General features: G+C 39.0%; 1 protein-coding gene across 1 annotated transcript; it reads left to right on the top strand.

The window, feature by feature from the left end:
- The first annotated feature begins 1,133 nt into the window (after positions 1–1,133).
- LOC134536984 (cyclin-dependent kinase 5) lies at positions 1,134–22,595 on the top strand. The gene is made up of 7 exons (XM_063377112.1): positions 1,134–1,328; positions 3,971–4,059; positions 5,797–5,990; positions 9,052–9,139; positions 10,687–10,858; positions 12,636–12,847; positions 16,613–22,595. Exons 1-7 carry the CDS (start codon positions 1,292–1,294, stop codon positions 16,718–16,720), a joined length of 900 nt encoding a protein of 299 aa, XP_063233182.1. The 5' UTR covers positions 1,134–1,291; the 3' UTR covers positions 16,721–22,595.
- Positions 22,596–23,557: the final 962 nt, after the last annotated feature.

The raw sequence follows: 23,557 nt of genomic DNA, 5'->3' as shown, positions 1-23,557 counted from the left end.
TATATATATATATATATATATATATATATATAGCCAACCTAACATAACCAACGATCCACACAATTTAAAAGTATTTCAGAACCACCACAGAGCTTCTATTTTCAACTCGAAGTTCTGAGCCATTCGTCACCACAGGCCGAAGCCCTCATCATGGGGGTGGTACAGGTTCGTAAGGCGTCCTGTAACTCTGTCGGTGTTTCGCCAGCAGTTGGTTAGCAGTTTCCCGGCGTCTAGCAGTGTAGCTGTTACATCTGAGGCAGGGACCCTCTGGCTGCTCTGCCAACCCGATGGATGAAAAAGTGCCAGGGCTCTCCTCTCTTCCATGGTCGCTGCGGCGATGTATCTCTTGGAGTTTGTAGAGGGCTTGTGGAGACGGAGCTACCACTACCTCTCTTTGCAGTAAAAACTGAAGTTTGGGATTCTGGTGTCGGGTGGCAGCTGGCAAACCAGTCTGAGAACTGGCCTGGAGGTGTATTGTACAGATTCCAGCATACATATTGGTTAGGCTACAGTGAATAACAAACTGACGAGCAGTCGTTGACACAGACAGCTCTTCCAGTGTGTGTATCGATTCTGTGACCTGTAGGGATGCCAACATCAAGCACGGGTCTGCACTACCACGAGGGTCTGATGGGCATCTGCCACTTACAACTGCTTCAAGATGGCAGCTGTACATGCTGGCTGGATCATTATTCTCGTTACTATTTCACAGAAGATGGGTCCATGAAACACGACCTCTATGAATGACTCTAGCGTTGTACTAGATGTACTAGATGTACTAGGTACATCAGGAGATGTGGCATATTTAGGTTCGAATGATAAAATACCGTCAAGTTCGAAGCTAGAGTCAACTAGTTTTTGTCGACAATATCTCTCGTCGGTACTTAGGTTACATCTGAGCTAAGTTCCACAAAACAACAAACTTTTAAATATCTAACGGAAATGAGATTCTGCTGTAAAGAAGGTGGCGGAATATTTCCGACAGTTTGTGACTTCTTTCCGATACTTAATTGCACTAGCTAGTTTTCAAGAATAGTATTTAACAAATCTCTGTTGGAAACAAATCCTTCCACTTGTGGAATTTTTCCGACAGCATGAGAATTCTCTCCCTCAACATAATTATATGTATACACATTTTATTCTCGTGTTGTGGCTGTTTTGACTAATTGTTTTTGGCCATACGTAAATAAAGTACGGATTATTGTCGATGAATGCATTTTATAGTTTGTTTTCAGTGGTTTTTGATGGTTGCTAACAACAATTTCTTTTCCCTCGCATTTGCTTGTTAACTATGCAAAAATATGAAAAGCTAGAAAAGATTGGTGAAGGTAATTGCTGGATAATTTTACATTTTTGATATATACATGTTAACATGTTTTCCGAAACATATAGATGTGCATAATGTTTTTTTCAATTGGTTGTCCTGAGCTATCTGATAATTAAGGCAATTCCCAAGGAGAGTTACTTTTCCGTTTAAAATTATAATAAAATTTGCAACACAATCTGTTTATAAATAAATTACTCTTCTAACGGGTGGTTATGTTAGGTACATTAAAAATAGGTAAAATCGTGAGAATAGTTGGTGAGGTTAGCTACATTAAAAATTGTTTAAATACTTGCTAGGTTACTTTACCTACATTAGCTATAACTTAAATTTATGTAAACATTTGGTTAGCTACATTAAAAATATTATTTAATAGAACAGTTGGCTAGGCTAAGTTAGCTGCATTTTTGTTGATTCCTAATCAATTGTTTAAAACAATTTCACAGTTTTTTAATGTGCTTAACTGAACTAACAGTCCACACAATTTTAAGTGTTTCAAATTTCTGTAACCTAACCTTTCTTGCTTTGCTAAAGGCAACTGTCATGGGACCTGCTGTGTTGGTTCGTCATTGCCTGTGTTAATGTGATGATAGATGAGGTTTCTTCGTAGGAAAGCAGTAACTACTTCTGCTTCGCCAGTGGCAATATTCTCCAGAGATCACTTTAATAACTGCTCTAGTTCAGGTCTTAGGGGTGGTATAGCATACTCAAGTCCGTATCTTTACCTTCATGCACAGGTGATGTGTCTCCAGTTGCTGTTTTCAGTTTGTATGGGAATGGTGTCCTTAGTTGTTCTTTATTAACGATGTCTGTACCAACTATAGATGCTGGTGCCCTGGTGTCAGTGGTAAGTAAGCACTGTCGGCTGTTGACCCATCCATCAAGTAATAAAAGACTGTTGTTACTTCTACGAAGTAAAGATGCAGGGAACACGCTAGGGGCTGGGTAAATATGTAGTTGAGCGGTATTTGCGAAAAAAAATGTTAAAAATCCGAAAATACCTTTATTATATGCTCTTCAACTTCCTCTTTAGCGGCGGAGGTAAGAAATTCCAAATACTTTAGGAGATATCGAATTTTTAAATTTCATAATATGTTGTTAAGCTGTATTTGCGAAAAAAAATGTTAAAAATCCTAAAATACCTTTATTAGATGCTCTTCAACTTCCTCTTTTCATTAAAAGCGGCGGAGATAAGAAATTCCAAATACTTTAGGAGATATCGCCGTTCTTATTTTGCTATACAAGACCTGTGTAATCAATCGACCGGCACAATTTTTTTATTGCCATGTGTTTGTGAATGCCTAATTAATGAAAATGGCCGATTAGGTCAGGTCAGTTACATTATAAATACTTTGAAACTAAGCGTTCATTAAAAATAATATGAATTAATTTCAATGGTTCTTTTTTTGTTACTTATTACTTGCGCAACAATAACAAATAAAACTTTAAAATTAGAAACGTTAAAAACTCGCCTAAGTTGGAGGCGGTAATTAAACACTGCTTTAAACAATAAATGAACTAAATAATCACGTATTGGTTCATTTGAATTCTGGCCTATCATGAACAATCACGTGACATCATTATCCAATAAAAAAATAGATACTCGTAATCAAGAAACAATGTTGAAAGCCACATGAATGCACTGGTATAATTGTGATGAAATTTAAAAATTCGATATCTCCTAAAGTATTTGGAATTTCTTACCTCCGCCGCTTTTAATGAAAATAGGAAGTTAAAGAGCATAGAATAAAAGTATTTTCGGATTTTTAACATTTTTTTTCCGCAAATACCACCCAACTACATATTTACCATCTCCGGTGCTGTCTTCCTGAACTGGGAGACTTGATTGCCAATTATCTTCAGAGCCCCGATGATATTCACTTTGTTGGTAGTGGCATTAGTATTTATGGCGTCACCATTTTATACCCCTCAGCCAACTTCTGGAACTGACCCGTCATCAGGGTCGACTTAGTACCAGAAACTTCTGGGACAATGGCATCCAAGTTACGCCAATTCATGCAGGTGGGGCTCTGGGAGAGTGTCGAACCCTTCAGAGGCGCTGAGGAATGAGGAAGCGTTGAAGAGGGGGTTAGCAAAGAGCCGTTGCTAATCCAGTTGGTAGGCGTTCGAATGGTAATGGAGCATGCCCCATTCGAACGCGATGCGATAGCAGACTCATGTTGCATCCACCACTCACGTTATTACTCTTATACAATTGAAGTTATATTGATAATTTTGTAAAATTAAATACATTGTGTGTGTGTAATTTTTTTTAAAATGATTTTATTTTCATTTCAAGCCCACATTGAAATCATATTACTCTACATAAGTATTAAAAAAAAAATGTTCTGTTACCTGTCTAATGGGTATTTCCGTCACAGCCCTGATCTGAACGTTGACAGTTTATGGAAGTTTTACTGTAGTTTCGTTATCGTCCTATATTTCAAAATATGTTGACATATTATAAATTCATTGCACCAGAAGATGCAAGGAACATTGGTATTGTGGAAGTGCAAAAAAGTACCTTAAGCTCACTGATGCACAAGATTTATGTCATCACCTTATTTTGTTAGGTACTGTGTATGTCACTCTTTGGCAGTGTACATTGGCAGCCCTGTTTCCTGACGTGGTTCTTGATTCTCGCAGGAACATACGGAACTGTGTTCAAGGCGAAGAATCGAGAGTCCCATGAAATAGTTGCCCTGAAGCGCGTACGTTTGGACGACGATGATGAGGTAGAGCTTTTCCATCTTTTATATTTGGTGCTGAAACACTTGTTTTGTATTTTCTAAGGTCAGGAAAGAGATCGCACGAGCAACCTGGGAATTGGTAGGTACGTTATTTGAACAATTCTTGCAATGGGTAAGATTTTAAAAAAATCTTTATTTTGGACACAGTCCTTTGCTAGCAATGGTGTATGTCCTAAATAAGGATGGGGATCAGTAGTTTATGTGGTGTAATGGTTATTGATAGCTCAAAAATAATTATAATAATTTAAACTGTTTATTTAGGTAATCTGTTATCATAGGCGTGTGAGAGTGTCAGTTTTTTTTCTAGTTCAAAACCAGTTCAAATAGTATCAAAATATTCTCATATTCAAATACAGTGGAGTTCTGCAAATCCAAATTAATTGGGGCCGAGATCTGTTCGGACTACCGTATTTCCGGATTAGCTTAATAATTGCAGTAGTGCAACAGCATAGCCTATAGTAAAATAATATCAGTATGCATGTAGTTACTATGTAACACAGCGTACAACATTTTTACAAACACAAAATTACAAAACATGTGGATAACTATATAGACATCAAAAATAATTTTTCAAGTACAATTTTTTTCTTCAGTTAATTTTTTTCTTCCTAAACTCTTTTGGATTAGCGGGGTTCGGATTAGCAGGACTCCACTGTATTCAATTCAAGTATTAAAAATAAGAGAATATTTTCAAAAGATTTTTAATCAATTTAAAGAGTCATATTTTACCAAAAACTTGATAATGATTTTGTGCAATTGTAGTATATACATACATGTTTAGTTTCATCGTTGGTTCCATTTGTCCTACACCAGTTGATTCACTCTTTTTTCTGTAAATTTTTTATCTTCATATATTTAATTTTGATTTTTGGAGTTTTTCCTTGACAAACATTGCAAAACTGCAATGGTGTGTGTCCAAAAAACTGCTTTAAATCAAAATTCTCCATTCAATGAATCATTTGAAGAAAGTAGTTTGATTTTAATACTATTTCTTGGACTAGTTTTGCACTGTTTGTCATGACACTGTTTTCCCATGACAAACAGTGCAATACTACTGCAATGGCATATGGCCAAAAATTTTTATTAAAATTAAATTTCCCATTTCGTGAATCATTTAAAGAAAGTTTTTTTGAAGGCTAAAATAAATTCAAAACTGCAGGATAAACTCTTTTTACGAAATGATATCATGCACGCCCGAAATTTCACATGATTTATAAAAAAATCTCTGCAAATAAAGCAAGGATTTGCTAAAATGATTTTAGCGTAATATTACCAGCCAAATAAAAGAATATCTTTTCCTTGACAGTTTATGTTTTCCTCCACACACACACACACACATGCACTCGCACTCTCGCACACTTGCTCACTCTCTCTCACTCTCTTACTCTCTCACACTCTCTCACACTCACACTCTCCCACACTCACACTCTCTCACTCTCACACTCTCTCACACTCATTCTCTCACACATACAGCTCATCTTCCCATCTACCACCAAAATCTAACTCCTTTATTTTCCCATTGAGATTAATTATTGCAAATGGTAATTTATAAATCACTTGAAATATGTTAGTGTAGGGGCCTGGATTTGTGTGATCATTTACGTGCCAAATTACATTAATTATAAATGAGCTCCAACCTGCGTGTGCCTCACCCTGTTGCTAGCCTGTGCTTGCTGTCCTTAAGGGCTGAGTGAAGGTGACAGTGCGTGGGTCCTGCCGCAGGGCGTGCCTTCGTCCGCGCTGCGGGAGATCTGCCTGCTGAAGGAGCTGAAGCACAGGAACATCGTGCGCCTGTACGACGTGCTGCACAGCGACAAGAAGCTCACGCTCGTGTTCGAGCACTGCGACCAGGACCTCAAGAAGTACTTCGACAGCCTCAACGGCGAGATCGACCCGGACGTGGTCAAGTCCTTCATGTAGGCGGCTCACTCGCCCTGACACGTCCCGTCCCGACCCGTCCCGACCCGTCCCGACCCGTCCCATCCCGACCCGTCCCATCCCGACCCGACCTGACCAGTCCCGTGATGTCCCGTCCCGTCCCGTCCCGTCCCGTCCCGTCCCGACCCGTCCCATCCCGACCCGACCTGACCAGTCCCGTGATTTCCCGTCCCGTCCCATCCCGTTCCGACCCGTCCCGTCCCGTCCTGTCACGACCCGTCCCGTCCCGTCCCGACCCGACCCGACCCGACCCGACCCGACCCCTCCTCGCTGTCGTTGCCCCCGGCGGGGATGCCGCTCGCCCACCACCGAGGCCATCCGGGTTCCATTCCCGGCGGGCAAGTGGGGAACATGGCGGATGCCCCAGGTTCCACCACTCTTCATTCCGTCAGTGGTCCTTTCTCGTATCGTCACCCTTCACCTCTGATGATCACAATGTCGACGTGATGTCAAAGTCCATTCACGTATTCTTGCCCAAAACGTGGATTGCCAGTCTAGGACCTTCCTGGCTTTGAACCTTTGTTACAATGTCTTTGTTGCAATCTCAAGTCATTTTTCTATCATGATTTCTGTTTTAAAACATTTCCACAGAAATTTTTTTTTATTGTGAAAATTGGATTTAGTAGTTAGCAGCTAAAGATTATGGTAATCTTGTGGACACAATTATTTTACAGCTATATATCGCAGTGTATTTTGTTTATATATGTCCTCTAAATACATATCCATGAAACACAAATTTAAGATGTATGTGCATTTTTTCAATGAGCATTTTAAAAAAAATAGCAAAATATTTTCCAAAATAAAATAAAAATTTGTTTTTCACAATAGAACTACAGTAGAACCCCTGTCATACACTTTTCAACGGAGGGCACAAAAATGGTGTATGATGCGGGAAAGTGTATGAAAAGGGAATGGCAATAATAAAATTTTTTTTCAATCTAGCATACAGCACAATGTCAGATTAAACTTAAATACATAATTTGTAAATAATTGCATTATATTAATGAAAGATATGAAATCATCATTATATATACATATAATAAAAACACCATAAATGTAAAATACACTCCATAATCAAGTAAAGCAGTCCTTTCTTGGGGGGGAGGGGGGGGGGGGGGAAAGTCACCAAGCCTAAATTAGAAATAAAAAAAATTAGGCTATTGTAAAAAAAAATTCAGAAATTGTTGCTTGTTTGTTTCATTTTACATCAACTTTATACAACATAACATTTTTCAATAATATTTTAAATTGAGAAACGTAAAATACAAAACAATCCGATCGTAAGAAAACAATAACAAACAGGTATATTCAGTTCAAAGATTAAGGACTACACAAAATATGAGATCCGTGCCTTGGTAAAGTGCGTGCACCATTTTCATAATCATTGCTAGTTTGCGCCAGTGGCGTAGCCAGGATTTGTGTATGGGGGGTGTTAAGAAGCATGGCCTCACCCCCCCCCCCCGTATCAAAGCGGGGGGTCCGGGGGTCCTCCACCGGGAAAATTTGGATTTTAAGGTGTAAAATAGTGCTATTTTAGCAGTTTTCGGTACTTAAATTTAAATATTGTAATGGTAATTTTTTTTTATTAATTTAATATGAAATTTGTTTGAGTGATGAATAAGAAATTAATTAAAGATTTGGTGCTAAGGGGGGGGTTTGAACCCCTAAAACCCCCCCCTGGCTACGCCCCTGGTTTGCGCCACTAGTCTTGCTTGGTGCTGGCCATAGATGCTACTAGCGAAGTGCACAGTCTTCCTGATACTATCCATATCTATGGTGCGATAAAGTTATTTTCGTACGTTTGCAAAGGTAAACAATGAACGTTTTTCAAAATAAAAGCATTAAAATGTATTTTATCAGGAGGAATATAACAAAAAAAATTTGTGAATTTAGGACTTTTCCGCTTCGTAAAAACGTATGAAACGGGAAAATATTTATTTTATAAGTGTATGTTCCGGGAAAGTAAACCATTGTAAATATAGTACTTTCAGCGGGACCAAAATTAATCGGCGTATGACAATGGAAAATGTATGAAACGGGAACGTATCATCGAGGTTCTACTGTATTAAGATGTGGTTTACATCGATAGATGTCTTTTTTTTAAAGATACTACTTTGAAAGTTAGAAACAGAGAAGATGAAATATCTATAATTGCTAATTAATGCACAAACATTAAGCTGCAAAAAGAGTTCTTTGCTGCTTTCGAATGTTGGAAAATATGGAGAAGGGATGTTGCGAGCATTAAGGGCAAATCGATACAATTGTATTAAAACATTTCATTTAAATTCTCTTTGATCATCAGTAAAGTCGTATCAAATAATTCAACCACCTGCATTGACTCATTTATTTCCATTTTGTCCTTTTAACGTGTTGAGTTCAAGTTTTTACTTAAATTTGGTGAGATCCTACACTTTTGGCGCATTCTAAAGTGCCAGTCCTTACCTCCACGAGGCTGTCTCCGATTCCACTCTCGACCTGCCAGGCATGTAGTCGTGGTGGATAGGATTTCTGGTGTAGAAAATGTCTCCAGGACATGAGAATATGGGATCGAATTTTCATCCAAATGACAGGCTTGTTGCTAAAAATCTTGTTTGATGGTAGGTATTTTGTAATTTGCAAATTTGGACACATACATGTTGTTTATGTGGCATTTACAAACAGGGCTGCAACTAGAGTCTCTGGCACCCGGGGCATGAATGGATTCATGCGCCCCCCCCCCCCCCCCTCTTTTTTTGCACATACTACACCAATAAAGCGGGGGGTCCGGGGGCCCTCCCACGGAAAAATGGTGCTATTTAAGCATTTTCCATACCTACATGTAACAGTTTCTGTGCTACTTTAACTTCCATGCTAAAATTTTTTACCAGTTACCAGTTGTAGTAGGAATTACAATGCATGTGATTTCGGCGCCCCCATAGCTTTGCGCCCGGGGCGTATGCCCCGCTTGCCCCCCCCCCCCCCCCCCTCCCCCTAGTTGCGGCCCTGTTTACAAACTCGAAACAGGATTATTTGGCTTTTTTTTTTTTTTTTTTTTTGCAGGTACCAGCTCCTGAGAGGCCTTGCGTTCTGCCACAGCCACAATGTCCTCCACAGGGATTTGAAACCACAGAATTTGCTTATAAATAAGGTATTTAACTACAGTGTCTTCAAAGTGAGAATCTTCAGCCACCCAGCATTCTTGCATGAGTTATGTTATATATCAGCTATATTAAAACCCCATTTTTTTAAAAAAAAAGATGACAAATATTTTCTTGAATGATGGTGTAAAGAATGTAGTGTTGTAGCTTGTACAGTTTCTTTAGGTTTAGTTCATAACAGCAGTGTTTCACCAGTTTTATATATTTTTGTAGATCTTATTGCTGTTGTAAAAATATTTAAAAAATTATAAGTTTTCTGGCATCTGCTATTGCCTATAATGTATTTCCCCAATATTTCCCAATTTCCTGAGTGAAATCAGTTTTTCTCTTGCAAATTATTCCCGAAGCTAAATTTCCTTCCCTGCACACCCCTAGTTGAAAATATTTGTAACAAAACAACAATTATTGTAAGAGAGGTATAGTGTTAAATGGACAGAAATAGTCCTTAGATAATAGTAATGAAGAGAAAATGAAGAAAAAAAAAAAAAAAAAAATCAGTCTGACCTTAAATTCAAAAAAGTAAAGTTTATCTAACTTCTTAAGGGCCCTGCCTATCTAGGCATGCACAAAGTGGGCAGAGCTTACGAAGAAACCAAGCAATTTAAAAATATCTCTATCAGAGTGGTGTCTGTGAAAAGCATTCAAGATTGTGCTGAGAGCAGATTAGTTGTGTTTCCATATTTTGTTTTTAAACTGTATTTTTAAGTTCGTGAAAAGGAGTAAAAATGAATGTTTTTCTGTATAATTTGTAGACATTGAAACGTTTGATGCATATTCTTGAAAGCACTCGAGGGCCATACCATTACACCTTTATCCTCATTTCTCCGCCATATAATGCTATAGTTGCCTCTCGTATCTCATAGTTGTCGTATGCGCGACGAGAAGACCGTACGCACGCCATTTCACAGCCTTGCGCTAGAAGCACCAGCAATCGTCGGTTTATCATATGTAATATACCATTGTTTACGATTTTTGCATTGTCAGGTTTTTGCCACTTTGGTTTCGTGAATGCACCGCGAATTCGCAGAACGATTTAGCAATGTGTGTGTACACGTCAGAGTTTTGTATTGCTATAACTTTGTCGGAATTTGGCTCGTATGGTCCCGCAATGTGTGGTTTGTACGTGTGCAGTTCACATTTTGAGACTGGATCGTCAAACTGCGGTGACTGTTGAACATCGAGTATGCTATTTTTCCATTTGGAAATACCTTGAAACCTAATTTTTTCTAGGAACCTCACGTTGGCAGGTGTCAACCGCTCGATGTTTGCTTTCATACTGGCTCTATTATGCTTGCTCACCCCTGCCCCTTTATGCAAACTAAAGTATCTTACCCCCGTACTTTTTTCGTCCCACGTCGCCAACACAGATACACCCCCTGACTAGGCGTGGCCCTTAATGTCTGATTCATTGTGTAGAACTTGTTCAATAGCCTTGTGGTTTACGCCGTGGTAAAAGGCGCTACGGAAAGTAGCAACTCACAAGCTTTCGGAGCCAACCCGTAGGCGCGGGCCAACGACCTTGCGTCGTGCTTTACAGAACGGGGAGCTGAAGCTGGCGGACTTTGGGCTGGCGCGGGCGTTCGGCATCCCGGTGAAGTGCTACTCTGCGGAGGTGGTGACGCTCTGGTACCGACCCCCGGACGTTCTGTTCGGTGCCAAGCTCTACACCACCTCCATCGACATGTGGTCGGCCGGCTGCATCTTCGCGGGTGCGCCCCGCCGCCCTTCTCTGCGTCTGTCCGCAGTATCCCCTCCCCTGAAACCTTCAGAAACGCGAGAGACCTGAAAAATTCGCAGGTTCATTTCGTGTTACGCTAAAATTCAAATAATTATACCTTAGTGCTGCTTCTGCCATTGGTCCGCTGTTAATCTTGGAGGACGTGGTTGGCCAATTAGAGAGACCCTCGCTCAATAGAAGTGTCGAATCGCAGGCCACCCGGTCGAGACGACTCGCAAGTCAGCAGCCGATGAACAGTTGGAATTTGCCCGAGTGTGTAGAGGATATTGGAGTCTGTCCTGAAGGTCATTGAACCAGCAAATTTTTACGGTCCCTACCTATCACTCCCACCAACAATAGAAAAGACTTTGAAAGAAAACAGCAAGCAAATAGGTTCTATTTTTCCCCCCCCCTCCCCACAACCAACCACCACCCAGAGATGAAATGTATGTACTCTTGGTTTGGAAAACAATTTTTTGGAAAAATATACCCACAAATTTTTTCTAGAAATTTTTACTTTTTTTTTTTTTTTTCAATACCAACTTTGATTTACCCAATGTAAGATGGTTTGATATACTAAGATATCAGTACAATATTTCAATCAATGTTTTAGTCTGCATGCATGTACAGTATGTAAATTTTATGTTCTATTACAAATTTTTTATGCCACAATATAGTTACAGTACAGGTAAAAGAAACTTAGAGAAGTTCAAAAATAGGTATAGAATTGTGAAGTATGACTGTGACTGTATGTAAAGTATTATTTTTTTTTTTTTCTTTACTACCTAATAGCTCACTTTTTTGTGTTTTGGTTATGTTTGTATAAAATGGTTGATAAATTTATTTGTGTTTTACTTTGAAAGTACAACTGTTCTAAAAATGTTACGGTTTTTGCAGAAATTTTTCCAGTAGATTGTCAGAAAATTTTACCAAAAATATGTTTCCGGAAAACTGACATCTCTACAAACAAACATTTCGTACATTTTACAGGACAATCATTCTGTTCTCAATGCCTTAAATGTCGCCATAGAACTGTTTTAATCTTTGTTCTCTGTGTGTCTGGGTGCAGAAAAATGCATGCTATCTGCATTAGAAGATGGTATCCATAATGCTGCCAAACATTGATGCGCAAAGGTGGTGTGTTTATTTTGCAGGCCTGCCAAAACTGTGATATCCACAGGTTTAACTTCCTTCAACAGTATTGTGTATTGGCCTTGGAAGGCGGAGTATCTTTCCAGAAATTGCTGCTGTTGGATTCAGCTCACAAGTGGTATCTTCTTGGCACTTTCATACAGTTTAAAATCTGCAGAATTGGTTGGAGTGTTCCTGGAGCGAGAATAGTTGCTCACATGAAAAAAAAAATTTTTTTTGCTGAATCTTGCTTTACTTTCATTTTCCAGAAATTTGCGCATTGACTGCTGCGTAGCAACCGATGGTAAAAATAAGATAATTTCTTTGCACGTCTTCATCACCGAGGCATAACAAAATTATGTGGACACAGAGGCAAAAAACCGTGCTACTGATATACACGTGGTTTCTTTTTTTTTCCCGATAGAAAGCAGTAGGATGCACATTTTATTTCTTTCAGCCAAACATTTTGTGAGATGCGAGGTTTTCCAGCCAAAAACATAAAAAAAAAACGTATTTTCGTCCAAAAATTGAGATACGAGGTTTTCATTCTAAGCCATCGATATGTATGTGTGTGTGTGTATGTATGTATATATATATAATACTGGCAGCACCCTGATTGTGGCTGGCGTGGCGCGCAGAGCTGGCGAACGCTGGGCGGCCGCTGTTCCCCGGCTCAGACGTGGACGACCAGCTGAAGCGCATCTTCAAGCTGCTGGGCACGCCTACCGAGGAGACGTGGCCCGGCGTGGGCCAGCTGCCCGACTACAAGCCCTTCCCCGTCTACCACCCCAGCGCGGGCTTCGGCCAGGTGGTGCCCAAGCTGGGTTCCAAGGGCCGCGACCTCCTGCAGGTGCGCCTGTCCCCCTCTCTCCCCGGGCCGAGCATCGTTCCCCGTCGTCCGACCACCTCGGCACTGTGCAGGCCTGTGCCGGCATTAGGCTATCCTTGAGAAGCGAACATCGTTCCCTGTCGTCCGACCATCCTGGTACTGTGCGGGCCTGTGCCGGCGTTAGGCTATCCTTGAGAAGCGAACATCGTTCCCTGTCGTCCGACCATCTTGGCACTGTGCGGGCCTGTGCCGGCGTTAGGCTATCCTTGAGAAGCGAACATCGTTCCCTGTCGTCCGACCATCCTGGTACTGTGCGGGCCTGTGCCGGCGTTAGGCTATCCTTGAGAACCGAACATCGTTCCCTGTCGTCCGACCATCTTGGCACTGTGCGGGCCTGTGCCGGCGTTAGGCTATCCTTGAGAAGCGAACATCGTTCCCTGTCGTCCGACCATCCTGGTACTGTGCGGGCCTGTGCGGGCGTTAGGCTATCCTTGAGAACCGAACATCGTTCCCTGTCGTCCGACCATCCTGGTACTGTGCGGGCCTGTGCCGGCGTTATGCTATCCTTGAGAAGCGAACATCGTTCCCTGTCGTCCGACCATCCTGGTACTGTGCGGGCCTGTGCCGGCGTTAGGCTATCCTTGAGAAGCGAACATCGTTCCCTGTCGTCCGACCATCCTGGTACTGTGCGGGCCTGTGCCGGCGTTAGGCTATCCTTGAGAAGCGAACATCGTTCCCTGTCGTCCGACCATCTTGGCACTGTGCAGGCCTGTGCGAGCGTTAGGCTGTCCTTGAGAAGCTCATGTCAGATTGCGAATATCGTTCTCGACAAAGCTGTATTACGCTTATTTATAAAACACGCGATTGAAGTAAAAAGAAAAGAGTATTAGTTTGAAAGTTGTAATTTTTCAAACTGTTAAATGATCCAACCAGTTCATAACATCGTTCAATAAAGATAATAAAAATAATCATGCATTATATTAATATTAAGCATTTGTAAAAGCAAATGGATTGCCATTTTTTTTTAAGTTACCAACTTTATGAAATTAAAACGTATACAAAAGAAAATTTAAAATATTTTCAATAGCAAATCTTTGGCTTCCAGAGTTTTAGAGCTATGCAACAAACGCAAAGGTTCTAATCAGACGTGAAGCTCTGCATCACAACCGAAGCTTCGAATTAAAAAAAAAAAATCCTGGCAAAGGCAAAATTGAATATTATAAAGTGCTTTAATTGATTCAAGTAGTTGAGGTTTCGCACAGGCCTGGTGTGGTATCTCCAAGTCAATCCAGGCAAATGCAGTGACAGTTGCTAACAATGTTCGTTGTCCACATCATCGTGTTACCAACTCTTATGACCTCGTTGTTGAGATGATGTTAAACCTTCGATAAACAGTGTGTCCACGTTCTGAAAAGTCTGGGAATTGACTTGTAACCTGGAAAAGTTTTAGGAATTTCTCCAGTGATAGTAATTTGAGGGAGAAATGTCATAATCCAGTCTGCAATCCCTCAGATTGTGAAAGCATTTTAATTTTGCTAATGGTGTTTTATTGCATAGTTACGAACACCATAGATATGCATATGCAAGATTGTTAGAACTAGGCCAGCTATGGGGATGGTAGATTTTTTTACATCTTTCATAAATGTGCAAAAAAATAAATTATAATAAAAATAATAAAAACTTTGAAGTAGTATTTATACAAGATTTTTTTTTAAATTCAGAAATGTAACAATGTATGTATTTTGATGCAATAGTCACAATTTAATTTTTTATTCAGTAACCATGAATTATCAAACTTTTTTTTTTGCACTGAAACTGAGACATACAGTGAAACCCCTTATTTACGTTACCGTAATTTACGTTTTCCCGTTATTTGCACTATATTCTTCAGGTCCCGTTTAGTTCCCATATAGTCCAATACAATACTTTCCCGCGAATTACGTCTCAAAAATCGAATCTATCCCGCTATTTACGTCACGTAACAACCATAAACAACCAGAAAATACCGTGGAGCTAGTAGGCAATGAACATTTTAAATCGCAAAATATACATATTTTATAAAATGAAAAGTTGCTTTTATTTCTAAACATGTAATAATTTAAGCCTAGGCGTGTAAAAGTACGAGTAATTATAGCAGGAGACAATCTAAAATGCACGAGGGAAAAACGTAAACTCACGAATGTACAAACATGGCTGCTTGTAAGTTCTGATACTGTATTTATGTCACAACTTAGCCGAAATACTGGTACGAGACATAAACTTCACAAGATAAAATGAGCGGAGTCTTGGTAACTGTTTTATACGTCTTTTATAATTTCGGAAGTATTGTACAGTTGACGCATATTTTTTAAACTAACCATTTATTTCTGGGGATCGTAAATAATTATTGGTATCAAGACATCACGATAAATGTAAACTTGAACATGTCACGGCAGTGAGAAAACTGGTGCGTTACCAATAAACTGGTATTAGAACTGGATAAAATTGGTACACGGGAGGTGGAGCTTATATTTTTTTCCGCTAAGCTCGCATCTATTGGTTGGTTGCTGATGGCAGGTCATGAGTCTGGGCGGAGCATAGAGTGTGCATGCGCGCCGCGTCGTTACAGCAGCTGACCGAGTACAATGACCTTTCTCCGCGTATGGCGCGCTTTTGACGGTAAATTTTCATCAATTTGCGGCCTTTTTTTTTTTTTTTAATTTTTACTGTGAGCAATGTGTATGTAGCCCGTATTTGATATAAACCCTGCCGGTTGCAACTGTATTTATAATTTGGAGAGGCAAATAATCTCCTTGAACAGTCAAAAAAGCAAGCAGAAGAAAATTTCAAATTTTTTTGTTAGGAAGTAATCAGAAAAACATTTTGGCTTTCATTCTTTTTTTATTTTTGTCATATGTGGTAAATTAATAATTGATTAAATACTAAAGTAAAATTTGTTGTTAGTGTGTTTGTACCTGCATTATAGTATGTGCTATTAAACAAAAGGAAAAAAAAATTCTAAATAAGGTAAACTGTACTCCTTTTTATACTTTTCCCTTTATTTACACTTTCCCGCATTTTACACTTTTTTACTTTGTCCCCATGAAAAGTGCAAATAAGGGGTTTTGCTGTATATACAAAGATTATTCAGATTTTATTACCTCAACAATGTTGTAGCTAAAATTCAAAGAACATGTTTTGTCACTTACGTTGGCAAATAAGCCTTCATATGTTCATCTACAAAACTTGCTCTGGCAGTCTATGTATGGTTTGCGAGAATAACAGTTGGTGACTCTCTTGACCTTCACTTGTATTTTTGTGCTAGCCATGAACTGATACAAATATCTGCAGTTGATTTCATATTTGTACCCTTGAAATATTATTTTTCCTCTCTCCCTAGTCTATTTTGAAATGAAGTGAACTACGTACTAGTTTCTTTTTAAAATGTCACAAGCATATTCCAACTACTGGTTAGCATAAAGTGACGCAAGATATTTCAATCAAGAGAGCACACATTGGTGTCGTACGGGAATACTTTTGGAAATTCATTATTTTCATTTGTGACTTTCTTGCATGCTTCTACAGTTCATCTGTTCCGGGATCTAATACTGACTTTGGTGATCCTGAAGACATCATTGAGGAGCAAATAATTAAATTTTCACGGAAATTTGTAACAGTAACTGAAGTTTCATTTTAGTTTTGTTGAAGGCTGGCAGCATTCGCATGGCCCTATACTTTGAAAGTATGTAACACACAGACTGGGACATGGGTTTGTTGATGGACTGCGGGTGGTTGCGATGGTTTCAGCGACTGCTGGTGTGCAACCCCGCTCTGCGGATGGCAGCTGAGGAGTCCATGGTGCACCCCTACTTCAGCGACGTCAGTTCGTCCATCAAGAGCGACCGCTCCCTGTGAGAGCGCCGCCACGCAGTTGCCGACGATCTGACATTCCCGGCGCCGCTCACTTGACGGGGGGAGGGGAGGTTTGCCGCCCCAATCGCGAGACGTAACCTTTTATTTTGTAGCTCCATCCTCTCCCTTGCTACACACGTGTTTGTTCTCATTGCAGTGGTACTCTCTCTGGAACGCTCGCGAAGCCAAGTCATGTTTCTGTGGGCCTTTGGAGGATGATTGTGTGGCGAATTTACACGATTCACCATGTGTGATGTTAAAATTGAATGTGTGTATTTATTTAGTTTAGAAAGTCAGGGTTTTTTCTGAAGTGAAACGTCTTTGGGCGCGATGGGAGTAGAATTTTAAGGCCGAATATTAATGCAACCGTTTTCGCGAAACATTTGTTTGCGAAAATGACAGAATAGGTTGCAAACGGTGCAGAGAACTTGGCTCCACATGGTGGCCTGGGGCTCAGGTTGAACCCTGCCATGTTGCAGGGACAGGCGGGTCACGGCGGTAGGGACCCGCTTGTGCCCGACTTCATCTGACTTGCTGGCATCTAGTAAGGGAGTGTTTGGGCAGAGAGAAACACGAGGTTTTGAACTTATTGTTGTGCACCGTACCATGGGCCATATTCACAGGAAAGATGTGTTCTCTCAAGTTCGTGTTATTTTAATTACTTATGTAAATCAGTATTGTTAAATGAGTACACCTATCCCTCACTTAGCACGTCTTCAGATTGCGCGATGTTAATTTTACTGCCCCAGTCTTGAATAGCACGTCTGTAAATTTCAGTCAACATGAAATCTCCGCAGGCAAAATTTGTCGGGCACTACGCCACGAAGTTTGTTTCAACTTCTGTAAACAACAGATGTGCTGTGGGATGCAGTTAGCCAAACAAGGGGGGAAGAGATGCGAGCGCAGGTCTGACTACGCTATCGGCTATTGTACAAACATCAGCTATGGCAAGTTCAATTGCGGCTTTGGAGTGAAAGGACTAAATGTTTTTACGTCCACGCATATGCAACCGTGCCGTATCGTTGTCGCCTGGCCAAAGACCGGGCCGTGAACTCAGTCTAGCCTGTGGCAGGGAATTCACTCAAACAAAAGCAACGTCTACCCGTTCAGCTGCCGGTAACTGTACATGCTTGATCACTCATAATGCATCTTGTTCAAGTATTTGAGACAAAACTAGAAGTATTACGGCACGCAGATTTTCATGAAGGCCATGCTTTGTTGGTTGTACTTTAGTTTTAAGCAAGTCAACTGTGCGCACAATCGTATGAAATAAGGACTCTTATCAAAAGTTTATATGTCTGATGCTGTTGGTTATACTAGCAGGAATATATTTGACATTAGATACCGGAACTGAAATGAACAGATGATTCACATGTAAAAAGTTGTTAAATGAATGTTGCAATGAAAAAATAATCATTGGCCTGACAGAATTGGTGTGAACCAGGTGGTGGTACGCGAATAAGCACTTTATTTTTGAAAAATTAAAATGTAACTATCCGGACAGTAATATCAGTTTCACTGTTAGTAAAGGATGGTTTGGAAAGGTACACGACGTGAGTTATAGGTCACACCCGGGCGGGCAATTCAGCCAGCCGGCTGACGGTCTGACGATAAAGTACATAACCAAATACAGTAGAACCCCGATTTAACGAAGTGCTACGGTTACCGAAAAGGTTTACTCTAAATCGATGTTTCGTTAAATACGATTTATCGATTTTCAATGACCCCCGCACTCATAATTGCGTCCCTACGTTTCCATATCGTAAACAGGGTCGACGCTGATCTTGTGCTGCCGTGCTATCTCAGACTTCGTCAACTTTCCATCTTCAACGTTTTTGATCTCGCTCGTACGGCCCCCGGTTCGTACGTACACCTCGGTCGTACATACAGATTTTCAGAAACCGTGAAAAATGAGGCATTAAAAAAAAAAAAAAGGTTAATAATATGAAAAGTAGTGGTGCACCGATGCGGATACCGATGAATCGTAATCGGCGATTATCTTAACGATTACTTTGCCGATTATTTACGTCCCGGCGTAATTAAGTAGGTTTTTACCGTAATATTTATATATATTACAAAATTCATGTAACTCCGTCATATCATAATTGCAGATATTTCGTTAAGTTTAATAAATCTCATTGCCTCGAACAATAAAAAATACATTTTTCCTGCACGTTTATTTACGTTTCGTCTTTTGTTTGTTTAGTGGCCTTGTTCATTACCTATAGCCAGAGACGTAAAATAGATGGCACGCAATCAAAATACCACAAACAGTTGCAGTGGATTCTATGACAATCGATCTTTTCGAGTCGTAGTAGCAGTTCAAAATCGTGGTCCCGATACCTTCTAGAGTTTATCACTGCATTTTACCAGCTAGGTCATTTTACCAACTCGTTATAGGCGTCTTTGGTAACATTATCCGTTGTTGTGTTATTTGTATGTGACGTGAAAAGTGAAAAAGTATTTATAATTTTATATATTCAGTCAACATAAATAAAATAACATGTGCTAGAATTGGTTTTTAGTCATTTTTATATAATTATAGTGAGATGGCAAGTAGGGAGAAAAAAAGTGAAGTGTGGAAACATTTTTCTATAAACTCAAGTAAACAAAATAAAGCAGCATGTTTACATTGTTAAACGGTAATTTCTTGATGCAACCTTATGTGATAGTCGATAATAATCCTAGTTTTCCGCAACAAAAACTTACCCATTGTAAATTACAATTATTAGACTGTAGTTCAAGTTGTTTACAATAACAGATATTTAAATAGAAGTTAATTTAATTTACACTTTGCAAAGACTTAATAGTGTATTCTATATATTTTTATACTGTTATTATAACTGTATTCTCAATTTTACCTAATCTTGTTATTAAATTCACATGGGAATAAAAATTTTTGTGTGCATTATTACACTTAAAAAAATTTGTTCATTATAATCGGTAACTGAATCGGTATCTGCCGATTATTGCTCTCATAATCGGTAATCGAATCGGTAATCGGTAAAGTCATATTGGTGCACCACTAATGAAAAGTGTAAGAAATACGTTAAAGTTTATTAAAATACAGTCGCAACCTGCAGCATTTATAACAAATACGAGCTACATACACATTGCGTCACAGTAAAAAATAAAAAATGGCCACAAATTGATGTAAATTTACTGTCAATAGCGCGCCGTACGCGGAAAAGGTCATTGTACTCGGTCAGCTGCTGGTACGGCGCGGCGTAGCCGCCGGCTGGCTCTCTTTGTTCGCTGAGCTGCGCAGCACTTATAAAAAACGTATTCCAAAAACTAAACACCGTGCACAAAGCTCTTACTGAGAATAACAGAGCTGTAGGAAACCGTATGTATTTGGTACTGAGTAACGGGTGCGCCATCTAGTAACGAGTAACGAAACGTTACACACGGCTGCATCTCGTTACTCGCATTTTTCGTATGTTTTACGCATGCACGCGCGTATACGATGTATTTACGTTACAAAGAACGATGTTTGTTTATTAAAGGAATTGTGTGTAGAAAAAGTTTGAGATTGGAACAGAAACAACGTAACAAAGTATTGTTTACAAATTAGAAATATGTTATTATGTTTTTTATTGTCGCGTATTTTCACGTTTTTTTGTTCTTATCTTAAAAGAGATAATATAAAAAAGCCGCTTTAATGAGATTTAATTGTTTTTGGTTAACAAAAACTGTTAATTATGAAATATTGTTAATTTTTTATATTCTATTTATTATTATTTATGCGACGTCATACTGTTTGCGTACACAATACGACTCGATTCATTGCTGCAACATAACATAGCATGTTATGCGGTATCAGTAGTAACGAGTAACGTAACGATACGATAGTATCGATTACTAATTGTTATAGTAACGAATACATACGGGTACACTTTTTTTTCGTTACTTTTACACCTCTATAAGAATAATGATAATGGCGTATTGGTGTGACGTTGTCACAAGTTGAAAAAACCTGGAGGATGGGAAAGGGAATATTTGGAAACGTGAGATTATTGCCTAGCACTGTTACTATGCGGGCGTGAGTGGAAGATAACGTGGTGAGTCAAGCGAGGAATTGAGGAGGGGGAGGGGGATGCGGACAAAGAAACCCTTCATGACGTCATGTGTCGCGGACAGTCTATCTATCCAGGCGCGCGCAATGGCACGCACCTACGCAATTCAGTTACAGCGCCCGGAGTTTTTAAGCAATTTGAACTATTTATTTTTATTTTTTTTGTGTTTGGACAGATGATGCAAAGTCACATATTAATATATAGTACCTCCATTCTATTACTGACACCACAGAGTGTATTTCTTAATAATATTCCATTACAATTTACTTTCATTTTTTTGGAAATCTATATTAATATTTTAATAAATTGGTGTTTTTTGATGGTTCCTGAAAACCTTTACGTTAAATCGCTGTTTTCGTTAAATCCGTGTTCGCAAAATCGGGGTTCTACTGTAGCTCCCGTTATGCGGTGTCACATTTGTCATACAAAGTGCGATGGAAGGCATATAAAGTTTAATAGTTTGACATATTTATAGTTGAGTGTTATTCTATGCCTTTATATTACGTAAAGTATATTTTCTTACACAGTTTTGGAACACATTAAATAAATTAGCCTTGCTATTTATGGAAACTAATGCTTCAGAATACGTGATTTTGAATAACACAAGCATTTTTAGGAACGAATTACGTAGTCGTGCTAAAAGAGGGATAGGTGTATTGTTTTAGCCGTCTAACTAAATATCTTTTGCTGGTATATTGCTTTTAATGCTTTAGTTTGACAGGGTAATTATTTATCACGAATTATTTGATTAACTAAATCACACACTGTATTATAATTATGAGCCCACGAGTGTGTAAACGTGTTAAGCCGAACTAATAATATGATAGTTTAGTGCCATTTATTTTTCGCGTTGCGGAGCAGCTGACATGTTGTCATTGTTCATTCATTGAACTGCAGAACATTATGCCTAAAAATGTATTGTAATATGTCTATGTAGCCTATTGCCATAATATGTTGATCCATTAACTCGATGCTAAGGTGATATTTGCAGAACTACAAAATCAGTTTAGAAGAATGCTCGATCACATCTAACCTATACCTAATATAAAATTAAAAACTCATTTATTAATATCAATCCCAGGTTTGATATTAACTAAACAAATTTTCCTTATGCTGTACTTCAGCAGTGAGTAATATGTATTTATTTTAATACTAAGCTGTTATTTTTGAGTAATAATTTAAATTCATGTTTATTAATATTTATATTTTAATAAAGTTTGTAATACAAGAAAAAGTTAGGATTCTTAAATTATTGGAAAAAAAAAAAAAGTGAAAGCGAAAAACCTAGTCGCTGTGTTATCTTGTTTAGAAAATTCTCTTTCTTTTTCTCTCTCTGCCGGTTCACCTAAGAGTCGAGATTTGAAATGCCAAAGAAGTTTCACTTCTCTCACATGTACTGAGTGACATTCTCTCTTATTTTTATACCTTTTCACTCGCAGGAAGAAATCTAGGGTGAATATTTGGTTGTGCCGTGGTAACGGGTAGCAACAGATTCATAAGCAGTGTATCAAAAATTTAACGGTTCTTTAGGCTTGTCTATGCATCAGTTTGTGTTTTTTTCAGTTGTGAGTCTATTTTATACATGTAAAGCTAAATGGCTAAAATGTTTGCCGTTTATCAATCTTGCGGTTTGCTTCATAAAGGATGTTATGTGGAAATTTTATTACTAAAAAATTTAGCTGTGCTTGCAATACGAAATCGTGAGTTGAAAAAAAATGCAGTTGGAATGATTTTTAATTTATTCAGCATTTTGGATATCCTTGGTCTGTAATCTGCTCCATCAGTAAACTGAGTTTTTTATACTGGCCTGTCTGATTTATTTTATATTTTCCTTGCTTGAATTGATACTAAATTGGGAACCAGCTGCTGTACTACACCAAATTCTGTCTTACATCTGGCAAGATGTGCATTAAACGGGAAGCCTACAACTCACGTAGTTTCGGTTCCCTACCACATTCATGCAACTTCGGATTTCTCTCAAAAATTGAAATTAAAAAAAATCGAAGGGTTAGATTAGGTCAGTCACAACATGCTTGTTTTCATTGGAAACTTCTGATTTAGCGGCTGAAGTGGCGTTACTACCAAAACGCAAAACTTCAGAAATCTTCAGATTCTTGCTGGGAACCGAAATTACGTGAGTTGTAGGCTTCCCGCATTAAACATTGATCATCTAAGGTGCCGTTAGTGTACTGTGGTTTGGTCCTTTGGGTAGTTGGGAAACTCTGAAAGATTTTTTTTTTCCTTCATAAAAATGAGGAAGAGGTGCTTTAGGCATCCAAAAATCCCCCCTCTCTTTTTTTACAGCACATTTATATAATATACAAGTACACCTTTTTAGCGTGATCAAAGGGAAGGGGGGGGGAAAAAGGTATTGAATTCCTAATATGACACTGATACCTCCAGGGGAATAATATTAGAAGCATTTAAATTAAAAGTTATTTTCAAAAGCTACGTAAGTTGCAAGTACGTTTGAAAAGATAATAAACTAATGACAAGGAATCCAGCATCTCCTAAATGAAAACATCATCACACTAGACAAAAAAAAAAAAGATTTAATCTGAGCCAATTGAAATGAGGGAAGCCTACAACTCACGTAGTTTCGGTTCCCTACAAGAATTTCCGAAGATTTCCGAAGTTTTGCGTTTTGGTATTAACGCTTCAGCCGCTAAATCAGAAGTTCCCAATGAAAACAAGCATGTTGTGCCTAACCTGACCCTTCAATTTTTTTAATTTCAATTTTTGAGAGAAATCCGAAAGTGCACGA

This window comes from Bacillus rossius, chromosome 11 (genome assembly GCF_032445375.1).
Source record: "Bacillus rossius redtenbacheri isolate Brsri chromosome 11, Brsri_v3, whole genome shotgun sequence".
Lineage (NCBI taxonomy): Eukaryota > Metazoa > Arthropoda > Insecta > Phasmatodea > Bacillidae > Bacillus > Bacillus rossius.
Note: the sequence above shows the minus strand (reverse complement) of the source record. Positions and strands in the feature narration are given on the sequence as shown.

What these genes read in the sequence shown, in the direction of transcription:
- LOC134536984 (XM_063377112.1), top strand. Translation starts at nt 1,292, where the DNA reads ATGCAAAAATATGAAAAGCTAGAAAAGATTGGTGAAG. An exon ending in GCTAGAAAAGATTGGTGAAG is followed by an intron (nt 1,329 to 3,970) that starts GTAATTGCTGGA and finishes TGATTCTCGCAG; the next exon opens with GAACATACGGAACTGTGTTC. An exon ending in AGAATTTGCTTATAAATAAG is followed by an intron (nt 9,140 to 10,686) that starts GTATTTAACTAC and finishes CGTGCTTTACAG; the next exon opens with AACGGGGAGCTGAAGCTGGC.